At 43.1% G+C, this 17,732-nt stretch overlaps 1 protein-coding gene across 5 annotated transcripts in view; it reads left to right on the top strand.

Moving 5' to 3' along the window:
• tnrc6c2 (trinucleotide repeat containing adaptor 6C2) overlaps window positions 1-17,732 on the top strand; it is a 52,974-nt gene that overhangs the window by 20,098 nt on the left and 15,144 nt on the right. For 4 of the 5 annotated variants that reach the window (XM_069168334.1, XM_069168333.1, XM_069168332.1 and 1 more), the window contains 8 exons: window positions 2,949-3,350; window positions 11,667-14,117; window positions 14,933-15,136; window positions 15,845-16,011; window positions 16,119-16,196; window positions 16,532-16,589; window positions 16,932-17,074; window positions 17,293-17,439. In XM_069168334.1, coding sequence (XP_069024435.1) covers window positions 2,949-3,350; window positions 11,667-14,117; window positions 14,933-15,136; window positions 15,845-16,011; window positions 16,119-16,196; window positions 16,532-16,589; window positions 16,932-17,074; window positions 17,293-17,439 — 3,650 coding nt within the window. The remainder of the gene's footprint in view (window positions 1-2,948; window positions 3,351-11,666; window positions 14,118-14,932; window positions 15,137-15,844; window positions 16,012-16,118; window positions 16,197-16,531; window positions 16,590-16,931; window positions 17,075-17,292; window positions 17,440-17,732) is intronic. The other variant, XM_069168336.1, reaches the window with a different exon arrangement.

Genomic DNA, 17,732 nt, shown 5'->3' with positions numbered 1-17,732 from the left:
CGTCTTCATCTGCTTACCTTACCAGGCTGTTGGAGTAACTACTATGTTGGTCTTACTGATCCAATTGTCCCATTAGCTAAGACATCCCAGGAGTTCAGGAAGTTCCTTAATTGCATTTGTGTCTCTATGAATTGCAAAGATTTGGCAAGTTGGACAGATGTCAGATTAAAAAATATATGGCTTTGTTTGTGCTACTGTGACCATCTTCTAGCTAGGGTATCTGCTAAATGTTTTGTGTGGTTTATTGATTAGTTGGTACTTTAACACATTAACTCATTTAATTTTCAAAAACATTAAAGGCTGTTCCCTTCCCTGGGCCCGAATTTGGTTCTTTTGATAATTGGCTTGTAAACTGAGAGAATTTTTCAGATTCTGCAGGTTTAGTTTGAGCAGTGATCAACATACAGTACAGCAGACCACATCTTGGTAGTTTCTTGGCCATTGGAAAATACTACCCGTAGTCCAGGCCTAAGAACTAAAGCTATAATTGAGTTTAAACTTCTCTCAATAAAAGGTTACTGGATTTCTTAAAAAATCTCTGTCACTACAGTCTGTGGTAACACCCAGCAGCCGAAGGAAAGAAAAAGAGATTGAGGGGGAACAAAATGTGCTCTAGCAACATTGAGACAGGATGGATAGAGGGGAGAGATTTTGAGTGGGGAGATGGAGGAGTTGAAACAAGGTAAGGAGACAGAAACAGGACAGTGGCGAAAAGAGACAGGAGATAATGGATCAAGATGTATAAATACCCCGCGGGAGAATAACATAGCAAGCAGAGAAAGACTGGTAGACACCGAAAAGAGAAAGGGAAATAGAGAGAGAGAGAGAGAGAGAGAGAGTAGTGGGGTTATCGAGCAACCTGCTGATGGAAAGGGGTAAACAGGGGTGGAAACAGAGCGGGCGGACAGGGAGGAAGGGGTGCAGAGGGGCAGGGCGGCGTGTATTCACCGTCCTGTTGTCTGATTGGCCGAGACAGCGTCAGGCGGGCTGAGCTGAATTTAATCAGAGATGTGCGTCACCAGCTGCAGTTCCAAGCCAACAGCCAGATACTGCTGGAGGGGGGGCAGGCTCCCTTTCTGTCTTACTGTCTTTCGCTCTGTGGTTGACTAAAATGTCATCAGTGGAATGCGGTTGCAAACAACTCGTAGTGTCTTTTTCCCTGTATGTGTCCCTGTGAAGCGTGTATGTCTGTGAAAGACTCATAAAAGAAAGAAGGAAAGAAACACGATTACAGATATGTATTTTTCGCCATGTAGAGTGGTTGTATGTCAAAGTCGTATTTGTTACTGCGAACGCGAATTTCCCACCTATCACTGCAGTCTCTGTGTGTGAGCAGTTAGGCAGGCTGAGGGGGCCTCTGGTTTTAGCTGTGCTCTTAGACAAGCTCTTGGCAGCTGCAGTGAATACCTCTGTGCTCTGAATTTGTTTTAACCTCCAATGTGGTAGTGTTGGCCTGTGTGTGCATGTCACTGTGTGGTTAATTGCTAGCACTGCAGCGACTGCTAGTTCAGACACTCACACTGGAGAGATTGAAGCTTTAATTAACAAATTATTTCTATCCCATTTATTCCCACCCCCCTTCCTCTGCTTGCACAAAAACTGTGTCGTTGTCTGTTCCTCTCCCACTCCCTGGGGTGAAAGCAGTCTCAGCTGTTGCGTAAAATGCTAGTATCTATCGAGGGACTATAGAAAACAACATCATCAACTATTCATCATGCATTTACCCATGGACCAAGAAACTGTTATTTACAGCAGTTCTTGGGTCACAGGCTATTGGCTGCCAGTATAAAAGCAGCTATTTCAGTGCAGCAGGAAACTCTCGGGAAGAGAGCACCTACACACAAGACCTACCTCCATTTCTTTCCCCACTTGCATTCATATGTGAGCCACAGACTCACATGACCATGCTCCTCAACTCCCTAAAGAAAACGTATTAAGTGTTTAGGCCAGGCAGTTGTTTTTTTCCAGTCTTGCATCACCCTGGAGAAAAAACTTTGGCAAAGCCAATGTGTTTGGTTGATAGCCATCCAGGTCCCGCTAATAATAACACCTTGCCGGCTCGCACTCAATTAGATGGCTGGCTGGTCACTGTAACTACAGGGAAAGGGTCAGATGGAGGCCAAAGCACCAGGGAAAGGTGTGAATGTTTGTGTGTGTGTGTGTGTGTGTGTGTGTGTGTGTGTGTGTGTGTGTGTGTGTGTGTGTGTGTGTGTGTGCGTGCGCGCAAAGAAAAAGCAAAAGAGAGGAGCGTATAATGAGGAGGAAAAGAAGTGCCTCCATGTGTTTATGTGTGTTGGTGTTCAGTCAGCAGAAAAAATATGACCTTTTCATAAAGTGTGTCTGGGCCAGTAACATATGTTCAACAACAGACTGCATGAGGCAGTTAACTTAAAGTGATAGTCCATACAAACAGACAAGAAATATCCCAACACCTGCAGAGTGCTGTACATAAAATACAATGCATAAAATGACATTTATACAAGACTGCATGATGTTGCATGTGATGAAGTAAAACATGCCTTCCATTCTTTTGTGAAGGATCTTCCTCATGAGACTATGCGTATCATTAATTGTATTGGCTTTCAATCAAATACTGCGAGGATATAACTTGAGACACTGTGGCAGTTTTGTGTGCTGTCATCACACGCTGTACGTATGGTAATAATTGAAAGCACAGTTTGGGTTACAAAGGTCTTGATCAAACTGAACTACATTTAATGGAAATCTCATTATTTTAGAAGCTGAGAGACATTTCAACATTAGGACATACTTAAAACAATTTTGCAAATATTTATTCCACCTTATGTTCAATGTAAGCACTATCCAGACAAATCTAGCTTCTTGTTATATAAAGGACTAGTGACTTAACCCAGAGATTAATTCCTTGCTACCTGCATGTGTCTTTCTGTGTGTGAATGCTTGTGTGCCCGTGTATTGTATCTGTCCAGTGCCAGAGCCTGCTCCCACTAAGCCCAGTCCCGGCCCATCTCACCACCTCCACCCCGCCAGCCCCACGCTGCCCCTCTCCTCCTCATCTCCTGGCAATGGCAAGCGCGCCTCCTGCAGTAGCCAGCTCCCGACTGAGACTCCCCCTCAGCAGCATTGCCAGTTGTCCTCTGCCAGTGCTCGCTACCCGGCCAGAGAGGTGCCCCCGCGCTTCCGTCAGCAGGAGCACAAGCAGCTACTGAAGAGAGGCCAACCACTGCCTGCCGGAGCCCTCAGCGCTCTCACTCTCTCCTCCTCCTCTTCCTCCTCCTCTTCACCCTCATCACCTTACTCTTCTTCTTCTACGAGTACCAGCAGCACTTCCCAAAACTCTGCCACGTCCACTGCGGGCAAACACCACCCAGGTTTGTGTCAGTATAGTAAAACAAAAAAAAAACATTAACCTGAAACGGATTTGTAATCCTTTTTTTTTTTTTTTTTTTTTTTTTTTTGGTGGTTGATGTGTGCAGATAACATTAATCATTTTATTTAAAACCATCATTCAGTTTAATTTTGTCACCTGAATGAATGTTGGTCATATTTTGCTCAATATATTTATTTCTCTATATCTCTCTCCATATATAGATCCTGCATACACTACATACTTACTTTGTATTCAGTGTGCAATGGCAGAAATACAGTTTTATGCTAAGCAGCACTGACAGATTGTTGTAGGCACAACAAATAATAGTGATTAGAATTGTAATTTAACAGCACACCTTCACTTCTTGTCAGCAAAAAATAATGACAAGATATAGCAATAATAATGCTGTTTTTCAAAACCCTAAGAAAACCCCATTTAGATGTTTTAGTCTAAGTGACAAGAACATGGTTCAGTAGCTTTCGCCTCAGCACACTCGACTCACAGGAACACACACTCAGACCTCCGTAGCCAGCGGTAGGATTTTAATGAAGTCTTTGTTGGCACCTAAGATCACTAAAACTGAACCTGCCTTCAGGGGGCTCATTGTGCATCAGTTTGTGTGCATGTGTGTGCAAGTAATATGTGGTTAAACGATGACCACGAGTTGTTTATATCATTATTACAATGTTATTTCTCCGTTTATTTTGGACAATTCTATTTTTATTTTTATACAACCACTGCTGACTCCAGGATTCTCACGATTGTTCTTGCTTTTGTGCCATCCTGAACATATTCTTACATACGAGGGGTTTTATGTCATTTCATTTTTTCTGTCCGTAAAGAAATCATAGCTGCCTAATGTACACAAACACAAAAGTGGCGGTGCCTCATCCTCCAACATAACACTAACTTTGAAGACATAGATGTTAGGATGCCTCCGTAGCACACCATGCAATGTTTTCATGGTTAGCCCTTTGAGCAGGAGCTCGCATGAGCATCTGTTTGCATCTTAGTTTAGTTTCTTCTCTGTTTTTTTTCCCCGTGTTTCTTTTGATCAATTCTGCTTTGCTGTTCTGTGCTGCCTTTCATTCCTGACTCAACATTTGGTGTGAGAACACCGGGCGCACGGTAAACACTTCTGCAGCAGCTGTGGTTCATGGCTAGTTGGTCACAAAACGACAGCCTTCTGCATTACAGAGGCATCTGGTCTTTGTACGCTCAGTCGCTGCTGTTCTTGTACTCGTGCCTGTGCCACCAGTCACAGATACCTTTAAAGCCTGTTTAGACAGTCAGTGAATGGCTGTTTTGTTTTTTGTTTTTTTTGCGACTTGTGTCTTATTTTTAGTCCATTTAATAACACAGATCTAAGGGATGTTTTTTCTGTATATTTGGTGTGAATAGTGAAAATTTTTATTTTATTTCAGCACTTTTTAAACATTGATCAGTTTCATTTATCTTTTTTTTTTTTTTTTTTTTTTTTTTTTTTTTTTTTTTTTTTTTAGTAATAGCTATGAAACTTATCATTTCTATTTATTTCTATTTTTATATTATAATATTTACCCTGTGTGCTCAGCTGTTTAGTGCAGAGTTCCTCTGCTGTGGGCCAGGATCTAAATTTGGCTGCCGACTTGACCCACTGAAGAGAAGCAGTATGTCTAAGCCTTAAATTTAAAGAAATATGTTTCCACACTAGTTAAGATTTCCTGGTTGAGTGTATTAACCTATAATGTCCTCATTATTGTCCTAGCTCAGCAGTTGTTGTCCTGGTTGGCCTTTAGCTCCCTTTGGTTTTCACAGGAGTCTCTCAGTACAACACAGCCTGTGGCAGAGTAGCCCTTGGCTGGGTTTCCAGCTCCTTTCCACTCTTGTTCTTGTCCCAAGGGTTTCCAGTCCACAGCCTGTTCTTTCCTGTCTGCCCAGCTAATAGCCTCAAGCCAGTGGCCCTGTTGTTGCAATGATTCCGGCATACATAATTTAGAGAGTGGACATTGTTGTTAAATCCGCTGCTCTGCAGGTAACGCCTGAGTCTCCTGCTTTTTATATTCTTAACATTACAAATTTTGTAGTAGATTATGTTGTTCCTTTGAAATGTATTTTAGTTGGATCATTTAGCTATCAGTTCATTTACAACTCTTGGTTTTGAACTTACAATGACTTACCAGTTACCTGTCAAGAACTAAGTACATGTCTGTGATAGAGTAGAGAATATGTTTTGCCTCTTCCTATATCAATTCAGTTTATCATTGTCTTTTAACAAAATCACCCCATCATGGTTTGTTCATATATCATGTACTCTGCCTGCAAATATAGGAGCAAAGCTTTCTTTCTTTGTTAAGGATGAACTCTGTTTTGAGGACAGGGTTCTGACCTCTAGTTGAGGTTACTGAGGCCCTAAGGGATGTGTGATGGTTCACTTATGCACTCGAGGACATGTAAACACAAACACATGTATATATGTAGTGGCTGGGCACACACTAGTCTGACCTAGTTGTGTCCTCTTTGATACGTGTCTCCCTTGCAGGCCAGCTGGCTCAGAGTTTAAAGGGGAATGTACACAAATGTATGCACACACACATACACGCATACACATTAGCTTATAAGTATTATCGGTAGATATTTAAGTAACTTAGATGCATTTCTTTTATATGTGCAAATGTATAATTTATAACATTCCAACAGGCTATCACACAGCACCCCATCCCCAAAATCTGAAATGCATACTCTCTAAATTCAAGGGCATTCACAGGCCACACTCCCACATAACCTCTGCTCTCCCAACCCCATGTAATTGTCCCACCAGACAGAAACCCCCTTTCCCCTTTCTATCCCTCTGTCACACCCATCATTCCCATCTCTCCAGCTGACTGGGGACCATTAAGTAGTCCAGAGAAGCCAGCAGCCGTCCAGACAGGCTCCCCAGTAGCAGGTGCTGGAATAGGCGGTCTCTTAAGACTGTGGGAACTGCAGCCCAACAGCTGTTAGCTGGTTACCCAGACAGAGCATGTAGCCAGAGGGCACTCTGTTGGGTGCTGTTAAAACACTTGGCCCTTTGATTTGCAGGAAAGGTTGTTTGGATTTATACACACTGTATCTTAAGTTAAAGACTTTGTTTGTTTTTTTGCTTTTAGTAGAATAAACTATAGTGTTTTAAAATATGGGTTGTCTTTTTAAAACGCTTCACGATTCCCTAATTTCAAAACATGTAATGTTCTTATCACATGAAAATGCAGGTGTTAAGATGTAAAAAAAAATACCCACCCCTTAGATTTAGTTTTTTGTATGTTTTTAAAATCAAATAATCACAAAACTACTTGGGCCTAATGAAACCAGGGAGGTATGGATTTCCCCATGTGCTCAAGCTGTGACACACACACAAGCACACAAGTGTGAGAACCCCCTAGTGGCTTCATTAATCCAGTCTCTGTCAAGGAAACCAGAGAAGTCACCATGGTCTCGCTCTCCTATTTTCTCTCTCCTCTCAGAAGAGGTAAACAGACATGAATGATGAGCTTTTTAAACCCCCCCGGAGACCATTCCCTCAGTCTTTCTTTTTTCTCCTCGCTTCCGGAAAAACAAGTACATGCTGTCCTTGATGTGAGTGGGCGTGAAGTTCTCCTCAAAGAGAGGTGGAGAGGGTCCATTTGGGGACAAAAGACTAATAAACGTCCCCTCCTGCTTTGCTTCTGGTTTTATGTCATCCCACAGTTTCCGCCGAGAAACTGAGCTTCGTCTGTGGCTCCCAGACAAACTAAAGAAATCAGTTTGTTGCCACACCATCTCTCTTAGTCGGTTCCTGCTTTCTCTCGCTGTCTCCCTTTCTTTTCCCTTGTCACTGTGTACCAACCCCTCCCCCCAGCCTCCTCCATCTCTCCCTACCACCCTCTTCCTCTCTTTCTGTTCCTCTGCTTGTCATTTCATTCAAAGGGGAGGGGAGGCATTTAATTCTTGGCTAAATGCCCATTTCTATAATGGCAGCTAGTCTCATTATCAGGAGTTTATCTCTTGCTTCAAACCTGGTGAGCTGAATCACATCGCTTCACTGTGTTTTTGCTGTTGTTTGTAACTTTTTGCAGCACACTACAGGTCTACTCATCATTAGTAATTTGTTATTCTTTAGCTGTAGACCAGCAGGTCTATGTAGCTCTATGCAGAGAGCAGGCTTTCATCTGCATGCACAGATTTGCGGATACAGGCACACAAAAGGGCAAGCTTGCTCCCTGTTGGAAGCACAAGAACCCACAGAGAACCCCTTTGTTTTTATTTTTGACCCTTTTCATTCACAAAGCCTAATCAGAGACTGCCCTCCTAATTGTGACCAGAATGAAAGCAGCATAGCATTCCTGACGCATGATTGCGAACAGTGGATGGAAATAATTGTCCCTTCGTCTTTTGTTTTTCATATTCAGCTTGCTTTCATGCCCCGCCCTCAAATCAATGATTTGCCAAGAATCAGCAAGACCTGTTTTGGAATGTCTGGGAAGGGAGCCGAAAGGGGAACAATCAATCGAGGCATGTTGAGGTTAAAGGAAAATGAGGCTGTTTTGCATTAGTCTACACATGCATACATATTGGTATTCACGGAGTTAGACACAATAGCATTAAAACCTATACAGAGTGATGTAAGCCAATAGTCCTGTGATAAATTCTCCTTTTGTGGAGCTCATAATGGTCCATTTTTGTTGCAGCAGATACCCATGTTTGCGATTTACATTTTGCCCACCGTTACACAAATGTGTTCACCCACAGCTTATACTGTGGGTCCAAGATAGAGCCTCAGTCATCCAGTGTATTGCCTTTGTAGATATTTTGTGGTTTCATTGAGTAGCCTGCCGCAGACTTGGTAAGAGGATGTCTGCTGTTTTCCATTCTTGCATGGATCTGTGTAAGCACTCTAACAGTGAAGCTGATGCACCTCTCCTCAGGTATTTTTCCGTTCTCCCTCTCCCTTACTGACCCCTTTTCTGTACCACAGGCGACACGGCCTCCTTTTTTCCCTTTTTAATGTGGGGTTCTGGTTTGAAATGTGTTTGTTTTGTGCTTGTGACAGAAGTGATAAAAGATGTCTTCCCTTTCACACTTTAATTAATTTGTCATGTAACCTATTTTTACATTCTCCACGAAACAAAATGTGCAAATGAGAGAGGGGGGATATGCTGAGTGGGTGTGGGGAGACTGAACCAAATAAAATTTCCCTGAGGCTGCAGCCGCTGAGCTTCTTGGGTAGGGTCCAGGTCTGATACAATGGCGCTGCTCTTTGCTCCGAAAGCTGGTATTGACAGCAGAAAAGGAGTAAAGTCTGTGTCTTTTAATAATACTGTCGTGTTGTACTCTCCGCATTTCGAAAACGAACACTGACAAGCCACTGAGAGTTTGCCGTAGTAAATGAAACAACTAGCTGTTTAGGTTGTGTTTATTATTTTCTTCACAATGTAATTGGGTAGCAAGAGGTATACACCATATATATATATATATATATATATATATATATATATATATATATATATATAGTCATTCAGTGTTCCAAGCGGTAATATTTAATACCTGGACACTTTGATTTAAATGCATTTAATATGTATTTGTGACCAAACTGAATTTAGAAACGGGATTAGATTTTGCTTTGATAACAACACTATCTGTCCATGTCAAACACAAAAGAATTAATACAACTATTGAAACTTCTGTGGCCCCATTTGCTCAACAAATACAATAGTTCAATTGTTTTAACATCCCTTACATTCACAACAAATTCACTACTTTCCTATGTACAAAAATAAAATCAGCCTATCTCAGTGTTCCGTATCTAATAGCACACAAATGCTTGAGTTTAATTCAAAGCTCACTGAATATGTTCCAGAATTATTCCTCCTCTATATTAGGTTGTTATGGGCACGGAGCAGTTTCGTCCTAACAAATTTTTGTGTCCGCTTGTCAAGTTAGAAAGTTTCATTGGACATGTTAATGTGCAGAAAATTACTTTTATGGTTTGTATTAATTAGCATTTGTCATGCAAACTGAGATTATGCCTCGGCCTTGACTCTTAAAATCAAGTTATTGTCAGAAGACAGAAAACATAGGGACAGACCAATTAAAGGCTTCCTGATTGAAAGCTTGTTTTTAAAGTTTTAACAGTTTCTAACTTTACTTTTTACTTAAAAAGAACAGCACAGATACAGCAGATGTGAGGAATACTTTTTGCTGTGATGTTTTGTTTAATTTTTTTCCCCGTTTTTTAACTGATTGCAAACTAGCTGCAGACTCGGGTTGGTGTGTATGTGTGTGCCATTTGTCTGATGACCCTGTGCGATAAGGCTGCCTGGGCAGTGGAGATAAGTGTGCAAACATTTTATTCACAGCCACTCTGTGGCTTGTTGCACAGTATCTGAAAGCCACATATCTGCCAGCATTTGTGTATGTCTCTACACACCTCAAACAAATGGACATTTCCCTCATCTGATTGGACTGTTTTGACCACTGGGTCTTTATCTCATGGTGGATAACTTCTGGCTATTATTGAAATCACTGCATCATTCTGATGGAAGCTAATAGCACAGTAATAGAAGGTACGGCAGCTAAATTACCAAACTAAGCAAATATTTTACAAACAGCATTAACTTTACAATTGAAGGTTAGCGAGCCATGCTGACTGCAGCTGCTCATAAAGATAGCCGGAAATGCATTAGTCTATTAGTCTTCTAATTCATGCTGACTGTGACTGTTTGTGTGTGTGGCCTGTAATTGCACTTGTTCATGAATACTGAAAGCCTGTTGGACATTTGCATTTTCATAAGGAATGTGATGTTTGCAGAATAATACATAGTACTGTACATGCTGTAACACATCTACTGTTCAATGTCTGAGGCTTACATTTTTGTTGAATTTTGGAAAACAAATACAGATTAATATCTAGTTGTCGTCCTGTACGTATTTTGTCTGTTTCATGAAACACATTAATTTTATGTTCTCAAAGGGTTACTGGATGAATGTCTTCCTTCTTTTGCTTGGTTGGCCGGCGTGCTGGTCATATTCATAGCAGTAATTTTCATTGGTTTCCAGCCAATTGCCTGAGGCTGGCCGAGTGGTTAGGGTTGTTTGCATGCTGGATCAATAGCCTCCCTGCTCTTACCCGCTAGCATTAATAAGATCATTGATTAGCTGCCTCCCACTGATTGATTACCCCTTTATAGCATTGACTCAGTCTATTATTAGTTCCCCATCTGATGGGATGCTTTTGTGCCTAATGAATGTGCTTTTGTGCAATACCATGCTGAGGATTGTTTGAAATTCTCTGTCAAAAGCGTACAAGTAGTGGAGCAAAATTCACATTTAGTCCTTCGTTCCCAGATTGTGAGAGATACATATATATATATATATATATTTATATATATAAATGTGCAGAATCTAATGCATATGCATAATATATAACATACAGTATATGCAGGTAGAGAGAAGCCAGCAGAGACACACAATTATTCACACAAGCTTGGAGGAAGTGTTCTGTGGTTTCTTAGTGCAGTGCAGTTAGAGGAGGAGTAAACCCGGCAGAGCGTAGGGAGTGATGGATGAGAAGCCGTCCTGGTTTCATTCCAATAAATGAGCGGCGTTCCACTTGGGCTTCCCTTCACGGCCCCAGCCAGCGAAGCCACGATGGAGACGGATGGGCCGCTCACTGCTGGGTGTTAGACGGGTGCAGAGGGGAGAGGGGAAGAAATTAAAGGGTGAGGTAAGCGGTGGGGTACGAAAGAGAGGAGACATGGACAGAGAGCGAAATGGGAGAAGGGGGGTATAATAACAGATAAGGGCATCTAGAAAGAGAGAAGGAAGTTGGGTGCAAAACATGACGGCAAGGGAAGAGGAAACAACTTAGAAAGAGAAGTGGAAAGTAAGTTAATTTAAAAATGAGGAGAAAGAGTGGAGGGAAATAGGATGGATAAAGGAATGAAAGCAAAGGCTCCATCTCCCTGTTTCTGTTTGGCTGACTGCACCAGGGCAAGGATATATGTATATGCCAGAGCTGATATGACATGGAGCACGCTTGGCTGTGCATTCTGATTATGTGTTGGATTGCAGAACGTGCTAGTGTGACCATCTCATCCTGCCAAGTCTGATAGCTAGCATTAACCAACCAAGAAGATAAAATTGGTTCAGGCAACTAGCTGTAGCCTGACTGAATCTAGCTGTATTACATGATGTTTCTCAGTCTAACCTAATGTATTTTTTCTTTCCCCATCCCATCCCCCTTCTATCTCCACCTACCTCCTTTGTTGTATTCATCTGTCTCAATCTACTCCTCCCTTACTCCCTCCTATTTTCTCTTTAGACATATCCCTCCAGAGTGGCCCTGGTGCCCAGTATGAGACCTCTCATTGGGGAGCATCTGTACCAGTTGACAGCCCCTCCAGTGCCAACAGCTGGGACAAAGTGATCATTGACGGAAGTGACACAGAAACTTGGCCCTTCATCATCCGCAGTAGTGATCCCAGCCACCCTCCAACATCAGAATGCCCCTTGGGCTCAGCTAGTTTTAACCTAGACACCAGTGCCGTCACTACTACCAGTCGGAGTAGTTTTCTGAGTATGGCCACAGGTGCCGCAGGCCAGCAGGCCCACTATCCTTCTCTCAAAGCTAACAATAACATGATGACAGGACCTGGGTCAAACAACACATTAGTGGGTAATAGAGGTTGGGGCTCAGATGGAAAACAAGATGGTATGAATGGTGGCCGAGTAGGAGCTCCCAATAACTGGGGCTCTCCCAATTTTAACTTGAACCTTAACCCCAATGCCAACCCTTCAGCCTGGCCTGTCCTTGGCCATGAGGGTGGGGGTGGTATTGGCCCTAACGGGGTATCCAACTCTGCATCCCTCCCACCTGGTATAAATGGCAATGGAAACATGGGAGGTGCGGATAATGGTGGGGGAAGTTGGGTGGGCATGATAAGTGGTAAAGAAAATGATCAACAGCATCCTTCAACCAACACTAACTTGTCCTTCAACATGGAGCCTGCTAACCTTAACACTGATGGACCAAACCACACTAAACAACAGCAACAAGCTCAGGAGCCTATGAGTCCCATCCATGGCTTAACTGGTTGGGGAGGCCAATCACCCACTGAATCATCCCAGCTCAATGGGGACACAACAGGCAGCTCTGTATGGGGTAGTGGAGAAACCAAGGCAGCTGACTCTCCCAAGGACTCAGGCTGGGATTCTACTCCCTCTGGTGGCCATTCTGCCTGGGGCCGCCAAGGCAGTGGTGGTGGTAGTAGTGGAAGTGGTGGTTGGTGTGACTGGGGAAAGTCTGCTGGTGGTGGAGATCCATCTAAAGGCTGGGAATCAGTAGATGCTGGCAGTTCTGGCTCAGCCCAAGAGCAGCAACTCAGCTCATGGGGCCAACAGCCTGGAACAGCCCCAGCAAGTGAGGACAGTGGGGACAGCAGCGAAGGTCGATCCCTTCACAGAGACAGGTCCTCCAGCGTGGAGTTTGCCCCTGTACCACCCCGGCAGGATCTGGACCCCAGAGTGCTGAGTAACACAGGTTGGGGACAGACCCCCATCCGACAGCACACTGTGTGGGAGATGGAAGAGGCCAACTCTGATGATGGAAAGAACAATAGGAGCTCTGACACCATAGGAGGCTCCAGCTCTAATAGTGGACCTTCTTCAACCAATGGAGGTACCATCAACCCAAACATTGGCCCCAGTCAAAGGCCTGGGTCTGGAGGAAAAAGTGACAGTGAAGGATCGTCATCTTCTAGCTGGGGAGCCCCTCCACCTCAGCCAATCCAGAGTGGATCAGGATGGGGGGATCCCCCACAGTCACATAGCAAAGCTCCAAATGGCACGACCAGTGGCTGGGGAGATCCTTTGCCTACCAATGGTCCTAAAAGTGGAGGCACACCGTCCTGGGCTTCTGAGGAGAAGTCCCCCAGCTGGGACGATCGACTGATAAAAAGCCAGCCTACCAGCTGGGGAGAGGGCCCCAAAAGCTCCCATGGTTGGGGTAACAGTAATGGGGGCCCCAATGGCTCCAGCACAGGGGACTGGGGAGAGCCAGACATCAAGAACAATGGCTCCTCTAGCAGCATGTGGGAAGGAGAAGGAGCTAATGGAGGAAATGGTGGATGGAAGGAAAGCCCTAGAGGAGGAAATAGAGGAGGAGGTTGGGCTAAGCCTGCTCCTGCTGCGAGTAACAGCAGCTGGGGGGAGACCCCACGTGCTAATGGCCCAGTGCAGGGAGGCTGGGGCTCCTCCAAGCCCCAGGAAAGCAGCAGCAACAGCACTGGCAGTGGAGGAGGTGGTAGCATTGGGTCCTGGGGTGGTCCTGCTTCTGTCAAGCAGAACAACTCTAGCTGGGGAAATGGCAGCAAAAAGGACCAGGGCATGGACCCTACTGGCTGGCAAGAACCCTCTCCTCCCTCCATCCGCAGGAAGATGGAGATTGATGATGGGACATCTACCTGGGGTGATCCCAGCACCTACAACAAGACAAACATGTGGGATCGTAACAATCCCAATAGTAACCCAGGCAACAGTGGCCCACCTCCAAGTAAGAATGGTGGAATGAATATGCCCAACAATAACAACAACAATCACTCTGTTGGCTCTGGCAACAACAATCACCATCACCCACACCATATGCACCACCATCCCCATCACGGCCAGCCCCCAACTCACCTGCAACACCATGGAAACAACAATGGGTCACCCAACAACGCTGCCTCACACCCAGGCGCGGGCCCCCAGGGTAGACCCCCACTCGCCAACCCAGGTATGTAAAAACTTTAAAGCCTTGGGTGTTTTTATTTCTGACCGCATAAGTAAATTAAATTAAATTGTATTAGAGAGATACATATGTCCTAGTCTATTCAAGGAGATTGACAATGCTTGTTGATCCATAAAGTCTTAAACGAAAAAAAAAAGAAAAACCTTGGCAACTACAGTTTTTCCACTCAAAGAATATATTTTTTAAGTATTCTCACAGATTATTATGATGATGGTCTCCGAGGAGTTGAGGTCCTTACAATGGTCAAGGATACATAGTTAAAACAATGAAAAGTAGGCTTAAGTTAGCACCTCACCAAGGTCCAATAAAGTCCGTCCATACATACAGAAATTGTAGAGCTTTAATGCAAAACACTCTCCCACTTCTTTTAATTGTGAATAAGACCACTTCCCCCTGCTGTTGACCATTTATACTGCACCTATCAAGGATCATCATGAGAATCGTAAGACCAAAAAGTTATACTTAATCAACCATCTCTGCTTAAACTATTATAGCTCTGAGCTTTCCTGAGACACACTATCCCACAAGCCAGAACAGGGGGGTCAAGGGGTTTAGTGATGTCAGGAAGAGGCTGGCATGAAAGGCCTCTACATATAGACAGCACAGCTAGCAAGCTTACACTTTTTTATTATCACTAGAGCTCAGCATGAGGGCCCGAAAAAGACTGTATGAGAAAAGAGATATCCAAAATTCAGTAATATCCAGCATTGCAGTGACTTTCATTTTCTTTGATTATCATAAAATACCACAGCAGTGAGGTTCCTTTCATAATCTCGTTCTAATTTACCTGTTTTTTCCAGGTTGGGGAGACCTTCCCAGTGTTCAGCCCAAGTCAGAGCCTGCTTGGGGAGAGCCAGCAGCTCCAACATCAGCTGTGGACAATGGTACCTCTGCCTGGGGCAAGCCCCCGGGTGTGGTAGGAGGCTGGCCAGACGGTGGCCACGAGCCCTCTGGCCCCTATGGGAGGGCAAATGGACCCCCAGGTTCTGCACCTTGCAAGCCAGGTAATGTCCAGTGATGAAATATATTTGCTGACACACTGATGCATGATTTCAACAACAGGAATTCGCCATAGTCTGACATTGAAATTGTACCAAGATGCAGGACTATGTTCAGTAATATTGATTATTGAACTTTGACAAAAATCAGATTGTTAGTTTCGGATACTTTGCCGTAAACAATACAACACACTGTCACCTGTTTCACTTTAATTTGGGGAGATTGCATTGTGTTTCAAAGATTACAATGTAAATTAGCTTTTCTTCTCTGGCAAGTTTGGGTTATGTCCAGTATTTCCTGCAAACCACCTGTATTATGGTGGCTTGGAGTTTTTTGTACACAACAAACATGAGGGAATAAAAAACAGGAAGTTTCCTCAGACATGTACCATTTGTGCAAACTCTGAAAGTTTTTTGTTAGTGCTACTGTAGTGTTGTTGGGATTAAAGCAATTCCACGCCTCAGTAGGTCTTGGTTATTTGTGCTGTTGGTCTGAAATGTTGGACATGATAGAGGGACCTGTCGGGGGATAGTGCAGAATTTCAAATAGCAACAGTGGCACCAAGTGGTCAGGTTAAAATGTACATGTCACTTGTTCTTGGAAAAGGCTTGAATATTGTAAACCCGAGGATACACCGCATATGCAAAAAACACAAATGTAGTTTTTGAATGTTTTGTCACGTCTTCATTCTGTTTTTGATGTCTCTTTTTCAGGCCCCAAACCTATGCAAGATAGCTGGGGAAGTGGAGGAGAGGAGATGGGCATGTCTACCGGCCAATGGGACACTGAGGATGGGGAAGTATGGAACAGTCCCACCTCCCAGGAGAGCAGCTCTTCTTGCAACTCCTGGGGCAATGGACCCAAGAAGTGCCCAAGCAAGGTCAGAGAACACACTTGGCTTTTGTCATAAACATATTGGTGGATGGTAACTTTACTGCTTTGTTGGTAAAAAAAAAAAAAATGTTACATTTTTTTTCTTGTTTTCAGGGGAAGATGGGCAACAAGCCAGATGAGGCCTGGATCATGAACCGTCTTATCAAGCAGCTCACTGACATGGGCTTTCCGGTAGGAACGCATTGTATTTAGAAAGAAGTTTTATTGCTAAGACACAAACAAGCTGTCTTTTGGAAATTTCTTGTTTATGTTTTTTATCAAATAGGCTGCAAAAGGTGGCAACTTTTATTAATTCAGTGAAATAAAGAAACATTCACTATACAGTGTTCAAATAAATATAGATAAACACAAGCAGTTAGGAGAAGAAAAAAATATCCAATAACAAAACCAGTCATCTAAAATTGGCGATTAGTGAAAAATCAAACATTATCTTACAATTAAAGCCTGTTATGTCATGTCAGTAAAATGCTTTTGTGTTACATAATGTTTTCTGTATTGTGTTACAGAGAGACCCTGCTGAGGAGGCGTTAAAGAGCAACAATATGAACCTTGACCAGGCCATGAGTAAGTTAAACAACATATCTGTGTAGAGTGTATGACCATGTGTTTGTTTTGCAAATGTCTATATAAGATTGTTTTACTCTCAAAAATACAGCTTTTTATTTTAATTATTCCATTTGCAATTTAACACTATTACTACATCTCCTCTTAAATTAACTGGGAGGAATTACTTAGCCTCAAAATATGGTACTTAATCTCAATGAATGCAATATAACTAGAAAAATATATTTGAAACACATCACGGATTACAGTAGATAAAATACAAGTCTATTATGTCATTACACCGGATATATATATGCATCCAGATGTCATCATAATGTCTGCCCTCCTTCTTTCCGCTTCCAGCCGCCCTGCTAGAGAAGAAGACAGACCTGGACAAGCGCGGCATGGGCATGTCTGATTACAGCAATGGCATGAACAAGCCTCTCGTGTGTCGGCCCTCTGCACTCTCCAAAGACCCCTCCGACCGCACCACCTTTCTCGACAAGGTCAGGAAATGAGTAACTGACAAGTGAAGGGTGTACTAACAAAAACATAAATGTAGCGTGGCACTCTTCCTTTTGCTTTGGTCTTTACTCTAAATTTGACATGTTTACCCGTTATAAAGATTAGAAATAGATTACATTATTTATCTTTTTAATGTTTAATGCTTTTTCCATTTCTATTTATTCTCATCTGAACTGTTTATTTTTTTTGTCTGGTCCAGGATGGTGTCCTGTCAGACGATGCCCCCCCATCACCGTTTTTGCCTTCCCCCAGCCTGAAGCTCCCCCTGGCCAACAGTAGCCTTCCTGGGCAGGGTCTGGGACAGGGCAACCCGGGGCTGGCCATGCAAAACTTGAACAACAGACAGGTTAATTTTGCTTTCTTGTAATGTACAGTAATAAAATAGATAACAGATATGAGAAAATACCCAAATACAAATACAAATCATTTGTAGTTCACAAGACTTAAGACTAAATTTCTAAACACTGGAAGACATTAATACATGTGGACAGCTGCTGTATAAACAACAGAATATACTGACAGATTCAAACGTTGTGTTTAATACACTGCAAATGCACAACATGTCATTTGTGATGACGTTGTGCCGGATTTAAGGGCACATGATGCAGTAGTAGCAACAACAGATAAATTGAATTTGTT

The sequence above is a fragment of the Embiotoca jacksoni genome, unplaced genomic scaffold (assembly GCF_022577435.1).
Source record: "Embiotoca jacksoni isolate LCO1_2020_lvr unplaced genomic scaffold, fEmbJac1.0.p SCAF_4, whole genome shotgun sequence".
NCBI lineage: Eukaryota > Metazoa > Chordata > Actinopteri > Embiotocidae > Embiotoca > Embiotoca jacksoni.
The sequence above is the reverse complement of the archived record's forward strand: the minus strand, read 5'-3'. Positions and strand labels throughout refer to the sequence as shown.